This window comes from Podospora pseudoanserina, chromosome 6 (genome assembly GCF_035222485.1).
Source record: "Podospora pseudoanserina strain CBS 124.78 chromosome 6, whole genome shotgun sequence".
Lineage (NCBI taxonomy): Eukaryota > Fungi > Ascomycota > Sordariomycetes > Sordariales > Podosporaceae > Podospora > Podospora pseudoanserina.
In genome coordinates this window covers 954,213-972,509 of record NC_085925.1, presented here as the reverse complement: position 1 = coordinate 972,509, position 18,297 = coordinate 954,213, and the positions used below count along the sequence as shown (strand labels likewise).

At 52.8% G+C, this 18,297-nt stretch overlaps 4 protein-coding genes across 4 annotated transcripts; all 4 read right to left on the bottom strand.

Annotated features, from left to right (window-relative positions):
• Positions 1 to 194: 194 nt before the first annotated feature.
• QC764_605415 (uncharacterized protein) lies at positions 195 to 2,371 on the bottom strand. The gene is made up of 3 exons (XM_062949048.1): positions 1,423 to 2,371; positions 642 to 1,367; positions 195 to 620 (listed from the first exon to the last, which is right to left on the bottom strand). Exons 1-3 carry the CDS (start codon positions 2,290 to 2,292, stop codon positions 447 to 449), a joined length of 1,770 nt encoding a protein of 589 aa, XP_062797270.1. The 5' UTR covers positions 2,293 to 2,371; the 3' UTR covers positions 195 to 446.
• A 194-nt stretch (positions 2,372 to 2,565) lies between these two features.
• On the bottom strand, positions 2,566 to 5,355 carry QC764_605410 (uncharacterized protein; the record flags this gene model as incomplete). The annotated part of the gene is made up of 2 exons (XM_062949047.1): positions 2,566 to 5,146; positions 5,204 to 5,355. 2 exons carry the CDS (start codon positions 5,353 to 5,355, stop codon positions 2,566 to 2,568), a joined length of 2,733 nt encoding a protein of 910 aa, XP_062797269.1.
• Positions 5,356 to 9,274: 3,919 nt separating this feature from the next.
• On the bottom strand, positions 9,275 to 12,105 carry RAD3 (TFIIH/NER complex ATP-dependent 5'-3' DNA helicase subunit; the record flags this gene model as incomplete). The annotated part of the gene is made up of 5 exons (XM_062949046.1): positions 9,275 to 10,851; positions 10,908 to 11,355; positions 11,404 to 11,789; positions 11,996 to 12,036; positions 12,089 to 12,105. 5 exons carry the CDS (start codon positions 12,103 to 12,105, stop codon positions 9,365 to 9,367), a joined length of 2,379 nt encoding a protein of 792 aa, XP_062797268.1. The 3' UTR covers positions 9,275 to 9,364.
• Positions 12,106 to 12,296: 191 nt separating this feature from the next.
• QC764_0090440 (uncharacterized protein) lies at positions 12,297 to 12,798 on the bottom strand (the record flags this gene model as incomplete). Its single annotated transcript, XM_062940911.1, has 3 exons — positions 12,520 to 12,798; positions 12,411 to 12,444; positions 12,297 to 12,389 (listed from the first exon to the last, which is right to left on the bottom strand). Exons 1-3 carry the CDS (start codon positions 12,651 to 12,653, stop codon positions 12,297 to 12,299), a joined length of 261 nt encoding a protein of 86 aa, XP_062797267.1. The 5' UTR covers positions 12,654 to 12,798.
• Between the last annotated feature and the right edge of the window lie 5,499 nt (positions 12,799 to 18,297).

Sequence of the window (18,297 nt, the reverse complement as noted above, 5' to 3'; positions counted from 1 at the left end):
GGCATCGAGGTCAAAGAAGCCAGGCACAGCATCATATTTCAAGATAAAGGGGGTGGTTCTGTTGAGGTTGAGGATAATTAGTGACAAGATAGGTATGGAAATCGGATTGAGAGCTGTAAGGAGAGATTCTAGAAGCTGGAGATGTTTGTTGAGACCGAGACCCTAGCCCTCTACTACATATATCATATAATCGATAGAGCTCAAGATGACAAGACATAATATTTCGTCTCTCTTCACGCGAGTATCATTTCCCGAGAGCTACCTTGCCCTGCCAATGGACAACACGAGCATATACACAATACATCCTTTACACCATCCCATCCCCATAAAACCTTCCCACATCCATCCGAACCCCCCCCCCAGTCCAACACAGCAATAAAGCAAAGGGTATCCCTACTATCCATAACAATAACAAATCAAAACATGCCTTCCAATCCCACACTCCCTCAATTCTTTCTCAGCGACTTCAACAACGGCGCAATACGGCTCCTCTTGCTCAACCCAACCCTATACCCCGCCGGCTTGATCGGAGTCCCCCCAGCAACCACCTTTTCCTCCTTCACCTTCTTCACCTCCACCTTCGTCTCTTTGACCACCTTCTTCACCTCCACCTTCGTCTCCTTGACCACCTCCTCCACCACCTTCTTCTCCTTGGCCACCTCTTCTTGCTCCTCTACCAGTTTCTTCTCCCCCCACTCCCCATCATCACCCTCCCCATCCTCCTCAGAATCAACAACCACCTCCTTCTTCTTCCTACCCCCTTTCCCCTTCCTAGCAGGAGTCTTCTTCCCCTTTGTCTGAGTGTTCGCAGGCACCTCCGCCAACGGCTCCCTCATCTCCTCAACACCCTCCTCCTCCACCTCAATAACAACATGCTGTGTCCTGGCCACCGTACCCGCCTTCTTTGGCCGACCTCTCCGTTTCTTGACAGGCGCTTGCTCCTCCACCACGGGCTCAGGCTCGACAGCCTCAGGTGCAGCCTCACCCTCCATATCCGGCAATGGGGCCACCTGCCCCTTTGAAGCAGTAGCTTCCGCGTCAAGGTGGTAGAACTCACTAAGCTCTACATCCGGTGCTGCCTCCTCCGGCAGGGGTACAGGCTCCTTCTTTTTCCGGCCGCGTTTCTTCTTTGGTTGTGGTTCCGGTTCAGCTTGAGGGATGACTTCCGTCGAGATATCCTCAGAAACATGGCTCTGGTCGTTTTCAGCTCCAAAGTCACCATCCTCTTCGTCCTCAATGATGCGCCTCTTTTTGGTTTTGCGGCCCGAAGCAGTCGAGGTGGGAGGCTCCATGTCCGTTTTACCCCTGGCCTTTCTCTTGCTGCCGGTCGAAGGAGGCGCCATGTCGTTCAACACATCCGGTGATGACTGTCACACTAGTCAGCCCCCACATCTCAACACCAACCACCGTCCGCACACATACCTGATACCTTGCCGGCGTGTCAATCTCCCCACCACCACTACCAACACCACCACCAACAGACGAACCAACACCACCCATAGACGAGATGTCCCTCCTGTTCGAACTCCCAATCCTACTCGGCGTAGTATAAGCAATAGTACTCAACGTCCCCCCGCTCGAGCTCTGCCCCTCCCCGTGCGGCAGCGTCGGCAATGTCCCTCCCATCACCTCACTCGTAGACGAATTGGGCAACGACACGGCCACATGCTGCTCCTTCTGACTGGCCGTCATCTCACTCGTGGCGACATACATCCCCACCCCCCCCACAAGCGCAATAGGGCTGGCAGCCGCACCAAGACTACGTCTTGTCCTTTTCGCGGCCGGAGTCGACTCTGGAAAGGCATAAGGATCCTCCTCCTCTCCCCCAACCCCAACCCCAACCTGCGCGCGCTTCCTCGCCGACCGACGCGAACCCTGCTCAGCGGTTGGGGGGAGGGAACTCCCCGGAAGGTCCCACACGTCTGTTTTTCGCGGGGAGGTTAAATCGACAACCGCATCGTTAGTTTTGGCCTTTGCACGGCCGGTGGCTTTCCGCGTAGAAGGAGGCATTTCTGTTGCTGTTGCTGTTGTCGCAGCCACTGGTTGTTCCAGATCAAAAGCGATATACTGACCCTCATACACCCTCTCAAAAAAAGACGAATCGGTCGAGAGGGCGGTGGTGCCGATATTTGTGGCAGCAACGTTGTTTATGGCGGCGCTTGTTGCAGGTGGCGCTGCTGCCTGCTGTTCGACAGCTGCATCAGGAGGGACTAAGGTTTCGCCATATTCTTCTTGGTCGTCGTCAAAGCCATCGCCGTCGTCTTCCGAGTCAAGGATTTCTCGAGGGGCCATTTTTTTATTTATTTTTTGGTGTCGTTGTTTTGGGATGGTTGATTGAACGCGGTGCAGCTGGTTTAGATAGTGGCTTGCCTGCTGCTTGCTTGCTGCGGGGATGCAGAAAGGTGGGACGAAAACACGCCGGGATACACGCGCTGTCACGGGTTGCCAAGAAAGGTACGTACCTATTACACTTGCACAACACCAAGCCAAAAGATCACAAAAACAGAACGCAATGTTCAAAAGCAGTGATATAAAAGCCTAATCTCAAGCATAAAGCCTAATAATTCACTCAACCTCCTCAATCCTCACCCTCCCCACCTTCTCCTCGCCCACAGCCGGATTCACCCTCTCAATCGGATTCACCACCAACCCCCTCAGCATCCCCATCCCCTTATCCTCCTCCCCCTTCCCGACCAACCTCCTAACCCCCCAAGCCTCCAAACTTTCCACCACCTCTCCCGCCTGCCTCCTCACCAGCCCATCCCCATCCGTATCCCTAACCCACCCAAGCGTCCTCATCAAATCCTCCCTTGCCCTCTCCCCAAACCCAAACCCAAACCCAAACCCCTCCCCGACCCTATCCAACGCCCTCACAAACTCATTCACCATCATCACCGCCCCCCTCCTCAAAATCCCCCCCTCCACCCCCCTCTCCACCTGCAAAATACTAACCGCCAGCTCAACCGCCAAATTAACAACCCTAACCCCCATGCCCCTTACATTAACCTCCATCCCCATCCCCAAAACCCCCAAAGCCGAAGCCCTGACCCTGATATCCTCACTCCCCCTCTTCGACTCCCACCCCTCAACAATCCTTTCCAAAATCTCATTCCTCGCCTTCTCCTCCGGCGTCGTCGGGTCACTAAAGTCAGGCACCTCACCCCCCCAGGCATCAGCCGCTTCCTTATTTTTCCTCTCCTGCACCTTGGCCTCCCTCGCCTGCCTAGCTTCAGTTTTGGGCCTGTGAGCTCTCCGGCCGGCGACGGAGAGTAGACCATCGCCTACACGTTGCGCGAGATCACCGGTAAAAGTCTCCCCTAGACGTTCGATGATCTGTGACAACGCTTCAGCGAACCGCTGCCGGGCATCGACAGAGTAAGTCTCCTTAGCGTCAATGAACTGGTCAAGCAAATCGTTCGTCACAGCTCTGGGGTGGGAGCCTGCGAGGAGGGTGTAGAGTTTGATGATGCGGAGGTAGATGTACTCGTCGCTGTCCGAGATGAGGGATGACAGCAGGACTAGAATACCTGGAATGTCGAGGACAGGGGAGTGCGAGGTTATGAGGGTGCCGATTAGATGCAGGCCTTCAGACCTTACCGGGGGGGGGGAGTCAGAGGCGGTGATGTAGGAAATGGCGAGGCTGTACGTTTTGCGGTCTTCGATTTGGCGGTCTGCCGGGGCAGGTGGGAGGAGAGACTCGGATGGGTCGTCGATCTGGTCTCGGTAGAGGAGTAGGAGGCCGAGGTTGTTGGCTGTTTTCCCGAGGTCGGTGGGGGATTTGGAGAGCTTGTCGAGAGAGGTCTCGATGAGGGACAAAGTGTCAGGGTTGACCCGGGATTTTTGGAAGCCGGGGACTGTGACGATCATGTTGAGAAGGCTCAGGGCTACGCCTGTTACCTCATCATCATTGTGGTCCTCGTCGGATGCGGCGGCAGAGCTCGCCAATATCTCGCTGACCAGGTCGAGGATGGCCCGAGGTTGCGTGGCGAGCTTGTTTGGGACTTTCTCCATCATGGATTGGAGGGTCTTGATCTCAATGAGCTGCTCCAAGGGGTCTCGAGTTTCCTCAGACTCTTTCTTGATGAGAACACTTCCGCCTCTTGACTGCCGTGCTGCCTTGAACCATCGTTTCAGGAGCTCAAGGAAAGCGCCGATGATGTCGGCATCCGACATGGTCGTTGTGATTAAGTCAAGCAAGGTGGTGATCTTAGTCTCGATGTCCTCCATGGTGACTTGAGGGGCTGTTGGGGCGCCGCCAATGAAAAAAGCGCGAGGTTTTCTTTCCACGATGCCGATCTCATGCTTGCCTGTCTCTTTGTAGACCCATTCAGGACTCTGTCGGTTGTATCCTCCAACATACCCAAGATTTCTTATCAGGTAAAGCACGAGTTCTGGAGAGGGGGCAAGCTTCAGGTATATCTTGAGTAATTCTGAAGCCGGACCGCAGACCTGGTCCGAGAGCTCTGAGCTGGCTCTGTTCCATGTCGAGAGTGTCCACAAGGACGGCAGCAATGGCGACAGCAAGCGTTTGGCCAAGCCCTGGTTTGGGTGTGAAACAACTAACGACCTGAGCCGGCGCAGAGCAGTGACGAGATCCTGGTATTCCACAAGAATTCTCTCTTTGCTGAGGTCAACAATCTCGTCGTCATCCTCGGTACTTGGTGGTTGAGCATTCGGCGGAGGCTTGATGGCATAGAGCAAAGGCTCAGCGAGGCATTTCCAGCCTGCAGTTCCTGGAGCTCCAGACGCCTTGCGTCCCAGAATCCCAAAGCCAATGATGTAGGACGCCGTTCTCGTGAGTTCCGGGCCCTCGTCTCCATCGAGCAGTACCGAGAGCTGTGGCGCAATGCTTGAGTACCATATTTCGGGCGTGACCGAGGAAGAAGAAATCGAAAGCAGTTTACTGGCCATCTCTAGGGCCTCGTGGGTAATGTTCGCGCCTCTCTTCTGGGGAACAGCCGCCTCCGACACTCTTACCGTGCTGGAGGGGTGAACAGCAAAGACGAACTCCATGGTGGCCCTGACGCCGTCCGGACGGAGGGGGATCAGTGTCAAAGCTTCCATCAGCTTTGGGCGTAGCCATGCTGGTGCGTGACCGGGTCTCACCAGAATATTAAGGGCAGCTATGAGGTTGAAGGTCTTTATCCTGGGACAATTGTCAGATCAAGGCCTTGCTCAAGAGAATTCATTGGGCTATCCTTGCCTCTGAATCGCATCATCCCACTCCTTCCTTCCTTCCACACGGGATGATTCGGGGACGTCTGGGGAAAATGCCTTGGATCCAACGTCCAGAATAAACTGCATCAGCTTCTGGCGGGCATTGTTTCTCTTTTGCTCGGTAGCTGCTGGATCCATGGCGGGTCTTTTCGATGATGTCAGAGGCGATGTGATGGCAGAAATCTGATATCAGACCAAGCGTCGCTTCGAGGGAAACAAATGGAAGACTTCTACCAATTTATATCGAAATCGTCAAGCCTAGATGCTCGCCCCCTCAAGCAGTGAGTATTTCAGTGAGTGCCTTCCGGCCGGTGTGGTTGGTAGTGGTCTGCTTACTGGGCAAGAGCCCATGACGTCGCGAAGCTTCTGAGCTGTTTGCAGCCAAGGTGGGTCTGATGGTCTGTGCACTCGACGCGGTGTTTAGCATTTGAACGCGTCTTCTTCACTTGACTTGCACCCTTCCCCTCCAAACATCCAATACCAACATCACCGATTGCCTCACAATGTCCGAAAGGAACCGCCTTCGACCAAAGCATATCGATTCAATGGCCTCGTCAGAGACGCAGCATCTGACAATCCAACATCGAGATATACAGCCTCAACAAACAGCCCTGGCATCACTGCATTGGCTGGACCAAGCTCTTTCACCACTCTACACGCACGGCGCCTCCTCCACAGTTCTCCGACTCTGGTTTTCCGTAAGGAATGCTCCTCCGGGGCCACCTCACTGGGTTCTGGACTGTCGGCAGTACGTCGCAGCTTCGATCCTGCATCAGGAACCTCCAAGCCTGCCGCGCAGGGATTACTGCGGCCATCGCTTCGGCGTCAGTCCCGCGAGGTGAATCAGTTTCGGAACTTAACCCTAAGTTTTTAATTGGTCAACAAGTCTTGCGCTTCAACAGTCATTCAAACCGTCTTCTAAGCCTGCGCTCTCTGACGTGAAGTCGGTCGCTGAAAAGCGATGCGGATGCACCTGATGGGGGCAATGCGGGCCGACCGGCGGGGCGATCTTCCAGACACCTTTTGGTGGGCGACGTCAGTTCCTATGAGTCCACATGGTAAGGGCCTCGATATGAGGTCGCTCGTCAGGAACTTGGCTCTGGGGTATTTTGGCTCTGGTCACGATGGATGTTCTGGTTTGGTGTCCAGCTGCTTGGCGGGTGTGGGGACTGCCTTGTCGGCTTCGGCCAGCATGCTCTTTTGGTTGCTGTGCAGCTTCGAAGTGGGAGGGAGAGCGCAGTCTGGCTTCGTACGGTCATCTACATTGGGGTTTCACATCTTCTCGTCCGCAACTCACCTCGCCGGAATCATCGCAAGATGAGCGAGGGCTGTTGGACTACATACGGAGACCCCAATGATGACATTTTCCGCCAGACTATCACGCTCTCGGTACCCTCGATCTTCATCTTCTCTCTGCATGCGTACGAACCCACCCAAGACAGCCCGACCCCCAGGACCACGTTGTGGCAGATCTGCTAGGCGTGTCTGTGAACTTCATAGTATCCGACTAGGCGCATTAACTCGCCCTCGTACGGCTTTGTCCTACGTCCGGCGACGACGCCAAACAACCGTGTCTTTGACGCAACCTTCCTTCGGCTGTGTGTCCTGAAAAGGGCATATCGGTTGGAGACGACAGCGCGGTTTTTAAGGATGTCTTTTGTCCGCGCGTTAATGCCCTCCTTAGCCCGCCACTTATGGTACTGGATGGAGAGGAATCAAAAACTAGTCCCTGTTGGCAGTGCGATACACACGGAAAGAGCTTGTCCGGTTCGGTCTTTGGCATTAGGGTTCCTGCGAGTTTTGGCTGCCGATTTTGACATTTGCTACATCGATGACGACGAGGTTCGGCTGCTGGATTGATCTGCGGAGGTCTGGATACTCTTTTTGTGAGGGTGTGGTGTCTGGGAGGTGGCCGGTCAACTGGTTTGGACTGAATGCTTCGAACTTGGGAGTCTTGGTTGAAGGGTGGGTGGAGGGAGAGGGGATCAGTTGCCGGGACCCATCTAGAGTTGGAGTCAAAGTTTCGTACTTGTCTGGTCTCTGGTTTCTTCTTTCTTTGCTTGTCTGGTTCCTTGGTTTCGCGGGGAAGGGCTGCTGGTGTTCTTGGTTGGCTGGCAAGATGTGGCTTATCTTTGGAACAGGGACAACCTCGAAAGAGGTGGTCCTGGCCGTCCTCCCCGCTGAAAAGTTGGGAGGGCGGCCCCTCGGAGACGAGGATAAGTTTTTCTTCCATTTCACTGTCTGTATGTTGCTAACTTTCCGACAGGAAGCTCGGGTGGCTCTGCTCATGCTGATGAACAAACCACCAACACCGCATCTATGGAGATGTAAACACACAGGCTCCCACTCTTCCACAACAAGTCTACTAATGTAACAAACTTGCCGACACAGCTTTCCCTATCCTCCAACGACGATTATCATGAGGTCCCGATGATGATGATGATGATGATGATGATGATGATGATGATGATGATGATGATGATGATGATGGTGATAGATTACTGCACATGCACAGGGTTCTTCTCTTGCGACATGTCCGTCAACCACCAGCACACTTTCTGCCAAAATCTTCAACACACACTGTGTTCCCTGATATCAGACCTTGCTTCAGACCTTACCTACCAGGTATCAACTTAAACAATCAAGACTTTTTATTCATTACCAACCATTCCACTTTTGAATCCTAATGTCGCTTCATTGAAGCATAAACCACCCCTCAACCAACAACCTGCCTTTCATATGCCACCAACACTGATATGCATCTCAACCTTCCCAACTAGGACTCACCTTTCGAGCTGTAAAGTCCATGCACCGTTATCTCATCACAGCACTTCGTGCAGCAGGGAAAATAAGATGTGGCTGCCACGAGTTTACCACGAGTTGTATGCATGTTTGTGGTGGGGGACGCCATGTTCCTGCATGGTCCAATAACTTTCCAAGTTTTGCAAGCTGCGAGCCTTGTTAAGGAGAAATAATACGAGGATTGTGAGCATGACAAGCGTCACCGTTTCTCATGCTACCCCACGAGGTAGTGGTTGCGGTTAGGGGTGTGCCAAAGCAAGTGTAGATACCACTCATTGAAACGGTATTCAGAATCCGAGTGATCGGAGTTACCGAATGACTCGAACAAGGGAAATTTGCTCAAGCACCATTGGAGGGATGATGGACAGGTGTATCTCTAACGACCATCATCATCACGACATCATCTCCAACAAGCACAAGGAAGTCAGCCTTGCCGTCACCGTCACCATGCCCACCCGATCCATGCCCACCGATCCCCTTCCGCAAGCCACCATCTTCAAGATCACTCTAGGGTATCAAAGAAGGATTCTTGCGCGCGGGGGGAATGGTGCATCAAAGAGTTGGGGGTGTCATCACTAATGCACCGAAGCACGCTAGAACACACTCAATAAAACGTCGGGATATCTTCCTTTTTGGTTCCTCCACCCTTCCAGAAGGGTTGGCTTGCATCTCATCCTTCATTGGAGCTGTGATGGCCCATGAGGGTGGTATTGCATGCTGGTGACTTCTCACCCTCCGAGGCGAGAAAGCCTTGCGTACCTACCTACCTACCTTAAGGTACCCGTGCCGCAAACGGTTTTGCCTTGGACGCGACAGTTCGCAGTCAAGGGTGACCTTTCGATGAGAGAGAGCAAGAAAGAATGTGTGAGGTCTAAAAGGTGGGATTTACCCGGATACCACCCACCTCACCCACTCGAGCAAGCTCACGAGCCTACCACCGCACAACCTGCATATTCGGTGAGTTGAACGAGCGGGAAAAAACTGATGGCACACACCATCGGCAACCCCGAATCGTGGAACCCACAACCACATCATGGCCTGGAACTTTGGTCTTGGACTCAGAGTCTCTTGCCTGCTACCTAGGAGATAGACTGCTCATGCGGTAGACAAAATACCTAACAGAGACAGCAACGTGGAATCATGGCGTTCAAAGCCAGCCCCAAGGCCCCTCGACTATCGGTCAAGGGCTTCCAACCATCATTTAAGGCCTACTAACCATCGTTAATAGCCTCGGCCAACGTAGCAGTCTCTATTTTTCTCCCCACGACATATATCGATTGATGATACTATGTGTTACAAATGACTACCGATTATCTAACAACCCAAGCGCGTGTGAAGTCAGCGACTACGGATCCAACGCCATCAACTCAGCCTCATCATCCTCATCCATCTCGTAATCACTATCCGGCCTCTCCCTCGCAGAAATAAACTGTTGCGCCTGTTGCGCCTGCTGCTGTTGATTCACCCTCTTCTCCTCCGTAGCCTGCAACTCCCTAATCAACTCCTCCTGCATCTTCCTCTGATGCTGCTTGAGCTGTTCAAGCGTCCAGATACTGATACCTTCCTGGTCTTCAGTTCGGAAAGGCTGGGCAATCATCTTGAAAAACCTCCTCGCGTTACTAACCGCCATATCCGTACTCAGATTAGTATCCGCACCAAGCAGCGCCTGATGGATCCACTTGGGCAGCTGCTGAATCTTTGACTTGAACCTCCTATCCGCAAGCACCATGACGCCGTAGTCGTCTTTGCCGCGAATAACCCTCCCCAAGCACTGGGCAGCATGCCTCATCGCATCAAAAGAGAGAAAATCATTCTCCCTAATGCGGTACGTCTCCCTCAAAAACTCCAACCGCGCTTTCAGGATGCGCGACTCGGTGTACTGAAACGGAACACCGATGTTGATGACAGTACGGCCAAACTCCTTGTCAAAATCAACGCCCTCCGACACCTTCCCTCTTGCGACGCACAAAAACACCGCCCCCCGCCCGTTCTTGCACGCGGTGCGGTACGTCTCGAGCGCCAGCGCCGTCTCCTGCGCGTCGGGCGTCTCGACGAGGATGAGCTTGTACTTCCACACTTCGTCCAACACGCCCATGCCCTGCCACATGGAAATGAGCGATTCGAGGTACAAGTAGCTCGGGGTGAACAAGACGATTCCGTCAGGTGTGATCTTTGCAAACTCCACGAGTAGACTGCCGTAGTTTCGAACGACACTAGGTTCGTTCCGGACCTGGAAGCCCGTTGAGATTGTGGCTTGGTCGCTTCCCCGCGTGACAATCATGGGCAGGAATGATCTCCTTGCCAGGGTCATGGAATATGACTCTTGCACCACCGTCTCAAAGTTGAGCATCTTGGGGTACATCTCGAGTGGCGAGATGGTACCAGAGGTGATGATGACCGAGCTGAACCGGTCAAACACCGGCTTGATGGCGATGGCAGCGTCCAGGCAGGTGAAGTGGAGCACCGGGTTGGGCACCTCAGCTGTGTCTGATTCGTAGGGCTCTAGGATCAGGAGGAAACCCTTCTCGTAGGTCGCTACCAGGGTTGCAAAGGTGGCCACCTCTTGCAGGGGTTGGTAGTCTTCGATTCTGGTCAGCTCCAGCGTCCTCACCAGGGACGTGAGTCGCTCGGCGCAGAATCGGAGCGGCTTCTTCTCGATAAAAGTGTACTCCTTCAGATGGGCCAGAAAAGAAGGGGGGGTCTCTGAGATGACCTGCCGGACTTTCATGCGGGTCTTGAGGTACTCGATGAATCTCCTCAGAAATGCAACAAAGTGCTCGGCTCGTCTGATGTTACCTGGCACTGCTTCTTTGAGAAGGTCTTCTGGAAGGGCTAAGGCAAAAATTAGCACACCTGTCCCTGATGGCCCCTTGCGAAAATACACCTACTTGGATTCGCCATGAACGAGTCCTCTTCGCGAGTTTCATCGTCGCCCCTGAGACCCTCAACCAACTTCTCATACTCGTCTTGCAGCTTTTGCTGATCAGAGTCTCGCATTTCATTGATCCTGTTCTCTAGAAACTGGGCTCCCCTGGTAGCCCTCCGTAGAGATTCCTCAGTGATGTCAGTGCTGAGTGATTCGATGCAGACGTTGTCGATGTTGTGAGCCTCGTCAAAGACAACGATGCAGTCCTTGGAGAAGTCTTTGGAAACACGCTCAGCAATCTTTGGGTCGAGCAGATAGTGGTAGCTGTAAATCACCACGTTGCACTGGCTCATCATCCTCCGCGCGGTGAAGTAGGGGCATTGCGTGTGTTTCTGGCCGTATCTGAGCAGGCCATCGAGAGACCAAACACCGTTGGGTATGAGATTGTGCGGTTCAAGGTTGTCGAGGTTCTGCCAGGTATTAGCCAGGTATCTTGACCCAGGATCTGAAATGCCTACATCGTGATAAACGCAGACGTCTACATCTTCGCCCTTCTTCTTCTTCTCCTGAATGAAGCCGGCTGTCAAGCTGCGGCAGCGGGCATCGACAACACTTCCGCTCTTTTCTCGTTTCACGTCTGGGTGCAGACATAGATTCTTTCTGGACGTTAGACCCATTGCCCGGAAATCCTCTTCATGCCCCAGTCTCTCGGCTCGAAACTTCATCAGGGCCTTGAGTTCTACCAGAGCCTTTTCGATCTCGGACATGGTACGGGAGCAGTAGATGAGCGGTCGCTTCTCTTGTGACGACATCTGATAGGCCACAATGAGGGAGAGCAGAGTGACAGTTTTCCCTGTGCCCGAAGGCATTTCCAAAACGCAGTTTCCGCCGGCATCGAGCGTTTCTGTCTTGTGTTAGGGATTGCTCATATGACGGGTAGCTTGAGGAGACCCACTCTTCAAATCGACCATGTAGCTGTGCCATGGCACTTAGTATCAGCAAAAAAGATCACCGTTTAGACCCCAAAAGAATACGTACGCATATTGTTCTGTGGAAAGGTTAGCAACACATGCAGCAGGAGGTTCAGGGTTCAGGGTAGTGCGGACTTACCTGGATAGATTCGGGGGTATGGGAAGAGGACCCGAAGGTCACTTGGTCATGTTAGTTTGCTTTCCCGGGACAAACACATCAGGTACTGCTTACTCAATGAAGAACTCCATTTTGAAGATCTACTGATGGTTTTGGATGCAATCGAATACCTGATGAAGAGTGCAGGAAATGTGATGCAATGCTCAAACGGTCGTCGATGTAACGACTCGTAAACTCGGGCTGTCTATGGCTGCAGTGTGCTGTCAAAAAGCAATCACTGAATTATCCAGTGCTGTGAATGTTTAATGTTGCCTCTGGCCCATCAGATGTCGGTAAACCGTTTTCCCTTTTCCCCAGAACGCCTGCCAAAACCGTAAAACTCAAAGCCAATCTCGCCGTTGTCGTCGTCGAATACCTATCGATGTCAGGAAATCACGTGGACTCGCTGCCTGGTGGCGACGCGAAGTGAACTGAAGACGCGAGCAAGGTCAGTGCTTCGCAGTGGTCAAAGCTTCGGTGAGGACCAGCCGCTCTCAGCCACTCACCGAGGTGAGCAATCAAGGCCCAGGGCAACAGTGGGGCGGGAAGTGCCGTCCCAGCACCTGGTGGGCATCCCGTGGTGGCCGCGCAACAAATGCAAGCGCTTGGTCGTCAAGGTTCCTCGACTCTGGAACCGCATCAAGTCAACCACATCACCTCCTCTCTCGGCTCAACCGTCTTTCCATCACACACAAGAGAAATCCCTCGTCATGCAGACGCCAAAACCGCCCTTGCTTGACAGCTGTTTAGGTGAAACGCTTTGACGACTGCCTTTCTGCCCGCTTCTACTGATGAGACCATCACCAACTGCCTCTCTCGAGATGGAAAATGGATGGACGGCAATTCCGATCCCGCCCTCCTTTCCTCTCATCTCACCAACCGGGCAGTCTCGTTCTCGGTCCCGGTCCCGCCCAACCACAACGCTCTTGAATGCATTGCGACATTGGCGGCAGTCTCCTGGCTTCTTCGTCGGAAGTTTTCGAAGCCTTCCACGACGACTGGCCCATCAGCACTGTGACTGTGCCTGCAGTAGCGATAATTCGCAATTAGGAACCGGACAAGCCACTGGTCCATTCCCCCCGCAGCCCTGGCTCGTCTGTCGGGTCGGTCTTGTGTCGTCTATCAAACCCAACTGAGCTGCTCACCTCATCGTTCTTCTCTCTGGGGACATATTCGGCCGACCATCAAGTCGAGAGCAGACGAGCGGCGTTGAAGACCGGCTATCGGTGGGGAAGCAAGTCTAATCAGGAAGCCCGGAGATGACGTCGGGACATCATCTTCGATTATCGATTTCTGTGCCCTGTCGCGCCGTTCACGGTGATCTTGGTCGCCAGCGGATACTCCACGTGCTCTTTGCAGAGAAGCGCCGCCCGCCTCCGCAGCGAACCAAAGCAAAGCAGCAGTCCGCATGCCAGACCCCGGGTCTCGCGGATAAGGTCGCAGTGGTGGGTTTGTCTTGGTTGACATACAGACTCCGCGTCTCTTCCTTCTTGTTCCTTGTTGACTCCAGCCCAAGCTCTTTCATGATCAGCTCCCTGGACTTGATCTAAACTAAGTTCAGAACTCCGAGTCCTACCTCTCTGATGCGATGATGTGTGAGTGGGGGTTATACTGGATTCGATTCTGGATCATGACGGACCTCTGAACTCGAAACACTTGGGGAACTGTTTTTAGAAGCACGGGCTTATTAGATGGCTGGATTCGGATGTTCTCTCTGCACACTCAGCTATCTTGATCATCTAGAGCTAACGGTGGGTTCTTCTCTTTGGAGGAAGGGGGAATGATCGGAAGTTTCAAAACATGCCGAGCTGCGTAAGGTAAGGCAGTAAGTGTGGCCGTTCCTGATCCTGAACAACCAGGCTCGAACAATGTTCACACACACCCCCCCCTCTTCTTTCCTCTCCTTGCTGAGTACGACATTCCCGCCGCTTCTCCCCGCTCTCACACCATCGCCTTGCCCGCCAACAGACACGCCGCTAATCTGTTCACGCCTCCCTCCCGCGCTGTCGTCACATTGGCTCTGCTGTAATCCACACCCAGGTTTCTATCTCCAGTTGTATCGGACCATGATCCTAGACAGGGCCGGGCTAACGGTGGCCGGCGGCAACTTTTCTCAGCTTTTTCTCTGAAAGGTTTCACCCACTAGCACCACGCAAGAAGGCGGCACGGAACTGCATGGAAACCTTCCAGAAGGACTGGACAGAATGGGAGGAGGCAGGGGTGCGGGCGGCTGGGGAGGGTATGATAGCTGTGAACGGCGACCCCGCGTCCGTTATTGTCGTTGTTGTTGTCGTCGGCGGTACTAAGGCCGTGATTGTTGATGTTGAAGCTGCAAGTTTCAATATCCGATATCGAACCCCCACCCCACGCAACGTCCACCGCAAGATAGATAGATCGATGTACAAGGAAGTGATCCTACTGCGACAGTATAGCTACAAGTAGTACGCAAGCGGAAGGTGAAAAGCTCAACTTTTGATATAGTGGGCAAGGCTTTTTTTGGTCTTACTCAGAAGAAGTTCTTGTTGCTGGCGATCTACAGAGCCTGTCTGCCCTATGCTTGGTTCAGCTTTAGGTAACAGCTTTTAAGCTGCTCTCTCTCAAACAAAACCCGCGAATCCAAGCAGCAGAAGGGCCGCGGCCGCCGAGAGCATCATCCGCTTAAGTCAGGTGGGTGGCTTGGGGAGGGGGAGAAACAGCCGCGGACAAGCGCCTGTTGGTGCGGGGAAGTGTGAGGTGTTGCTGCTGCGCCCCTCTATGTTCCCCTCACTCACCGTTCCTCACCTTGCTTTCACACCACGTGCTGAATAAAACGGAACAGAAGATCTTGCTTTTTCTCTCTCTCTCTAGTTTACCTACCCTATGCCGGTTGGGCTGTGAAGGTGGGGGGAGGGGAGGGGGGTGTGAGACTTTCCTGCTTGCTCAGATCTTTGATGCTGTCACTACTCACCCTAGCTTCAGGCACCTGAATAAGAATCATGTGGCTGTGGGTTTTCCCGCTGGGCTGTGCAAAGAACCTACCTGCTCGTGTGTGATGCAATGGCGGGAAGAACCTGAAACATGAAACATTTTCCTTTGTTGTTCCTATAGCATGTGTGTCCAAGAGCCTCAAGTTGCACTTTTGGGGTGGTTGGGGGTTGGTTGGTGGTGGTGATTTCGGCCGAGATGGGTACAACATCACGGTTCGACACCGAGCCTCAACTACACCGAACATTCATCCTCAGGCGTAGGAGGACCACATGGATCGACACTTATTTTCTGCACTCTAATCAAGTCTGTAGCATAAGTGATTTGGAATTCTTGATATCGACAAGGCAGTTTTTGGCTTTTCGTTATCAATTCTTCAGACCAAAATGGGGGCCAAAGAGTTCAGTAAGAGATAGGTACATGGAAGGAGGTCCGAAATAGCAAACCCCTTCCCCTTCCCCCAAAAAACACCACATCGAATGCAAGAATCATAGCTCTGTCATATTGTCACTTGCAAAGCCATTCGGTGCAATGCCTTCTTTGATGATAGCGTCGGCTTTCTTTTGATGTAGGTATGCAGCACCTAGCACTATCAAGAGTTGGGGGCCAAAGGAAGCTGGCGGGAGTGGACCTACAGTAGAGTTAACCGTGACCTTGGCCGCAGCAGTCAGGTACGCAATAATGGATCCTTTTCTCTTGCAATCCTTCCCGTCCCGCTGCTGCTGCTGCTGCTGCTGCGTATAGCGTGCAACGGCACTAGTTTCCTTGCTCACGGCGTGGTGGAAAGTGGTGATGAATGATGCAAGTCAGATCATAGACAGTATCAACAGCTGAGTCTAGTCCAAGGCAGCCAGTTTTCTGGACCTATCCACCACCACCAAGCAGTAGCGGTATGACAACAGCCCGGCGAGGTGTGTTATGTACAGAATGTTTTAGGGCTGAGTGGCGACCATATGGCCGGGGCACACAGCACTCGCATACTGCAGCCCACAATTATCAAAACTGCAGACGGGCAGGACCTATCTACCTTGGGTACATCACCGTCAGTCAACCTTCCATCCTGAAAGTGCCATACTTGCAACGAAGTAGGTGAATGCCACACCATGAGCCCCTCTCCCCCCCGTGTGAGGTTACACTGCCTACCTTACCTCCCAAAAACACCGCCTACACTACACACCTATGCTTTACGATATACGATCTCTTGTCTCTCCTTCGCCCGTAGGGTATGTTGTATCTCCAACAACCCACCCCAGTTGGGGGTGGGGGCCAAGAAATCTCCACACCTAACAAGCCGCGGCACCGGTGAAAAACAACAGCGTAGCATCGTTCAAAACCAGACAGCAGGGATAAAATAAAAGCGAGTGAGAAAGTTTAACGAGCTCGCCAATCAGAAAATTGGATTTTTTTTATTTTTATTTTTCTGGTGCGCAAGGCTGCTGCTGCTGCTGGGGGACTTTTAGAGCGTGGCTTGCGAGTGCTCGGTTTTGAGTGGATACCTTACATGCCATAAGAGGGGGTGGGATTAGGAGGTTTGGGATGGGAGTTTGTTGAACGACGACGTATGGATGGGCTTCAGATATACGATTTGAATGTCACCGTTGCGGGTAGTGTTTGCGACGGGGGTTGAGGTAGCTGTTTTTTTGGGAGGGGAGGGGGGAAGGGGTAGGGTGTTGTTGCTGGAGGAAAATGAGTATTGACTGATGGTGAGATGCAAGTTATCGGGTTCAAACTGGCAACAATGATGGTGGTGGTGGTGGGTGGTGGTGGTGCGGAACGAAGGAATAACGCAATCATGGGGTCAATCTGAGATTTGATGAGAGAATGTGTGTGTGTGTACGATCTGTGGTTTGGGGTTCACACACAAATCCAACATACACCAAACACACGCGCTTTTCTTGTTTCCCAATCTGTAAAATCGTGATGATCTCAATGAATGAACCACCCACCCGCCTCCGTCCCTGGCTCATTGTCGCTGTCCAATAATTGTCTGGTAGCAATGCAAGAGTCGCCATCTCTGTCCATCCGATGAGAGAGCAATATGAAATGAGAGATTGAATCCTACTCGTGCGACCATTGCCTTGGGTCAAGCAGTCCGAGGTCAAGGTCAAAGCCAAGAATGAACTTGCATCATGTATGTGCATTCAAAGCTGCAGTCAGTGTGTGTTTCAAGACGCGATTTTTGGGGACTTGTCAACTATATTCAGCCACAAGTTAATTTGAGGCAGATCAACTCAATCTGTGAGGATTTTACTCCTCACAAACCTGCACTTTTGCTGGCCCCCCCGCATCAAATCCCGTTATGGACGTTCGCAACAAATTGGTGATGTGCTGTTGGTTCAGGGTTGCAGTTTGGAGCTTGTATCCCAAAAATATCTCGGCATCTGATTCGAGGGCGCCTATTTCTGGTCTTGGCTTCGTGGCTCGTGCTTCTCAAATGTCTGTGCTTCAAGTTGATTGACTGTGATGCACCCTTGCTGGGCTGGCTGGGTGAACAACCCCCACCGTTCGTCTTGGTGTGTGTCTTACTCCAACAAAGACCACCACACACACGCCCCCTCTTGCAGATTTTTGGAGAACACAAGCACTCCCAAGAGAAGTTGAGAGCATTGCTCGTTTTAGGAAAAGTGAATGGTACCCCATATGACCTCAGAAGCAAGAAACTTCTCAGCCCTAAATCAAGCCTGCATATGCAAGCAAACCTGAAGCAGTCATTCGGAATAGGAATATGCTGCTGCTTGGACTTTTTGTTGACCACCACGTTTAGCGCGCTGAATTTATGGGAAATGCCGTGATTCTTTAGCCGTTGCGTAATCGGCTCTCGGTTCAGTCGCATCATCACGAACGGTTGTTGGCGATGGCTAGTGGTGGTGTGTGCACACCTTGCGCTTGTCAATCCTTCCAGATCAAGATTAGATGCTGCGCTTGCTCGCTTCATCGCGCTTGATTGCTCGCTTCTTTTCATCTTCACCAGGTCCCCGTACCTTGCACAAGACTGCGGCGAGGGACGCCGATAGCCGGTCTTTGCCTTGCGGGATGGCTGTGCTTTCTGTGTTTCTCTATCTGGGCCCTGGAAGCTCGGATCATTCCACCAGCTGGACTTGGGACGAAGATGAAACCAGGAACCGAAGACACAGGATTGGTGATGGCGCCGGTGCTGATTCTGATGCTGATGCTGGTGGAGAATGCTGAGGGTAAATCGGCGATGGTGTATCGCTGCACTGCACCTCACCTCACCTCAGATGTCAGGTTGTTAGCGTCTGTCGTCTCACCGTGGGGGACCAGTATCGTCAGATCATCATTCTCTTGTTGCTGACGGTAAC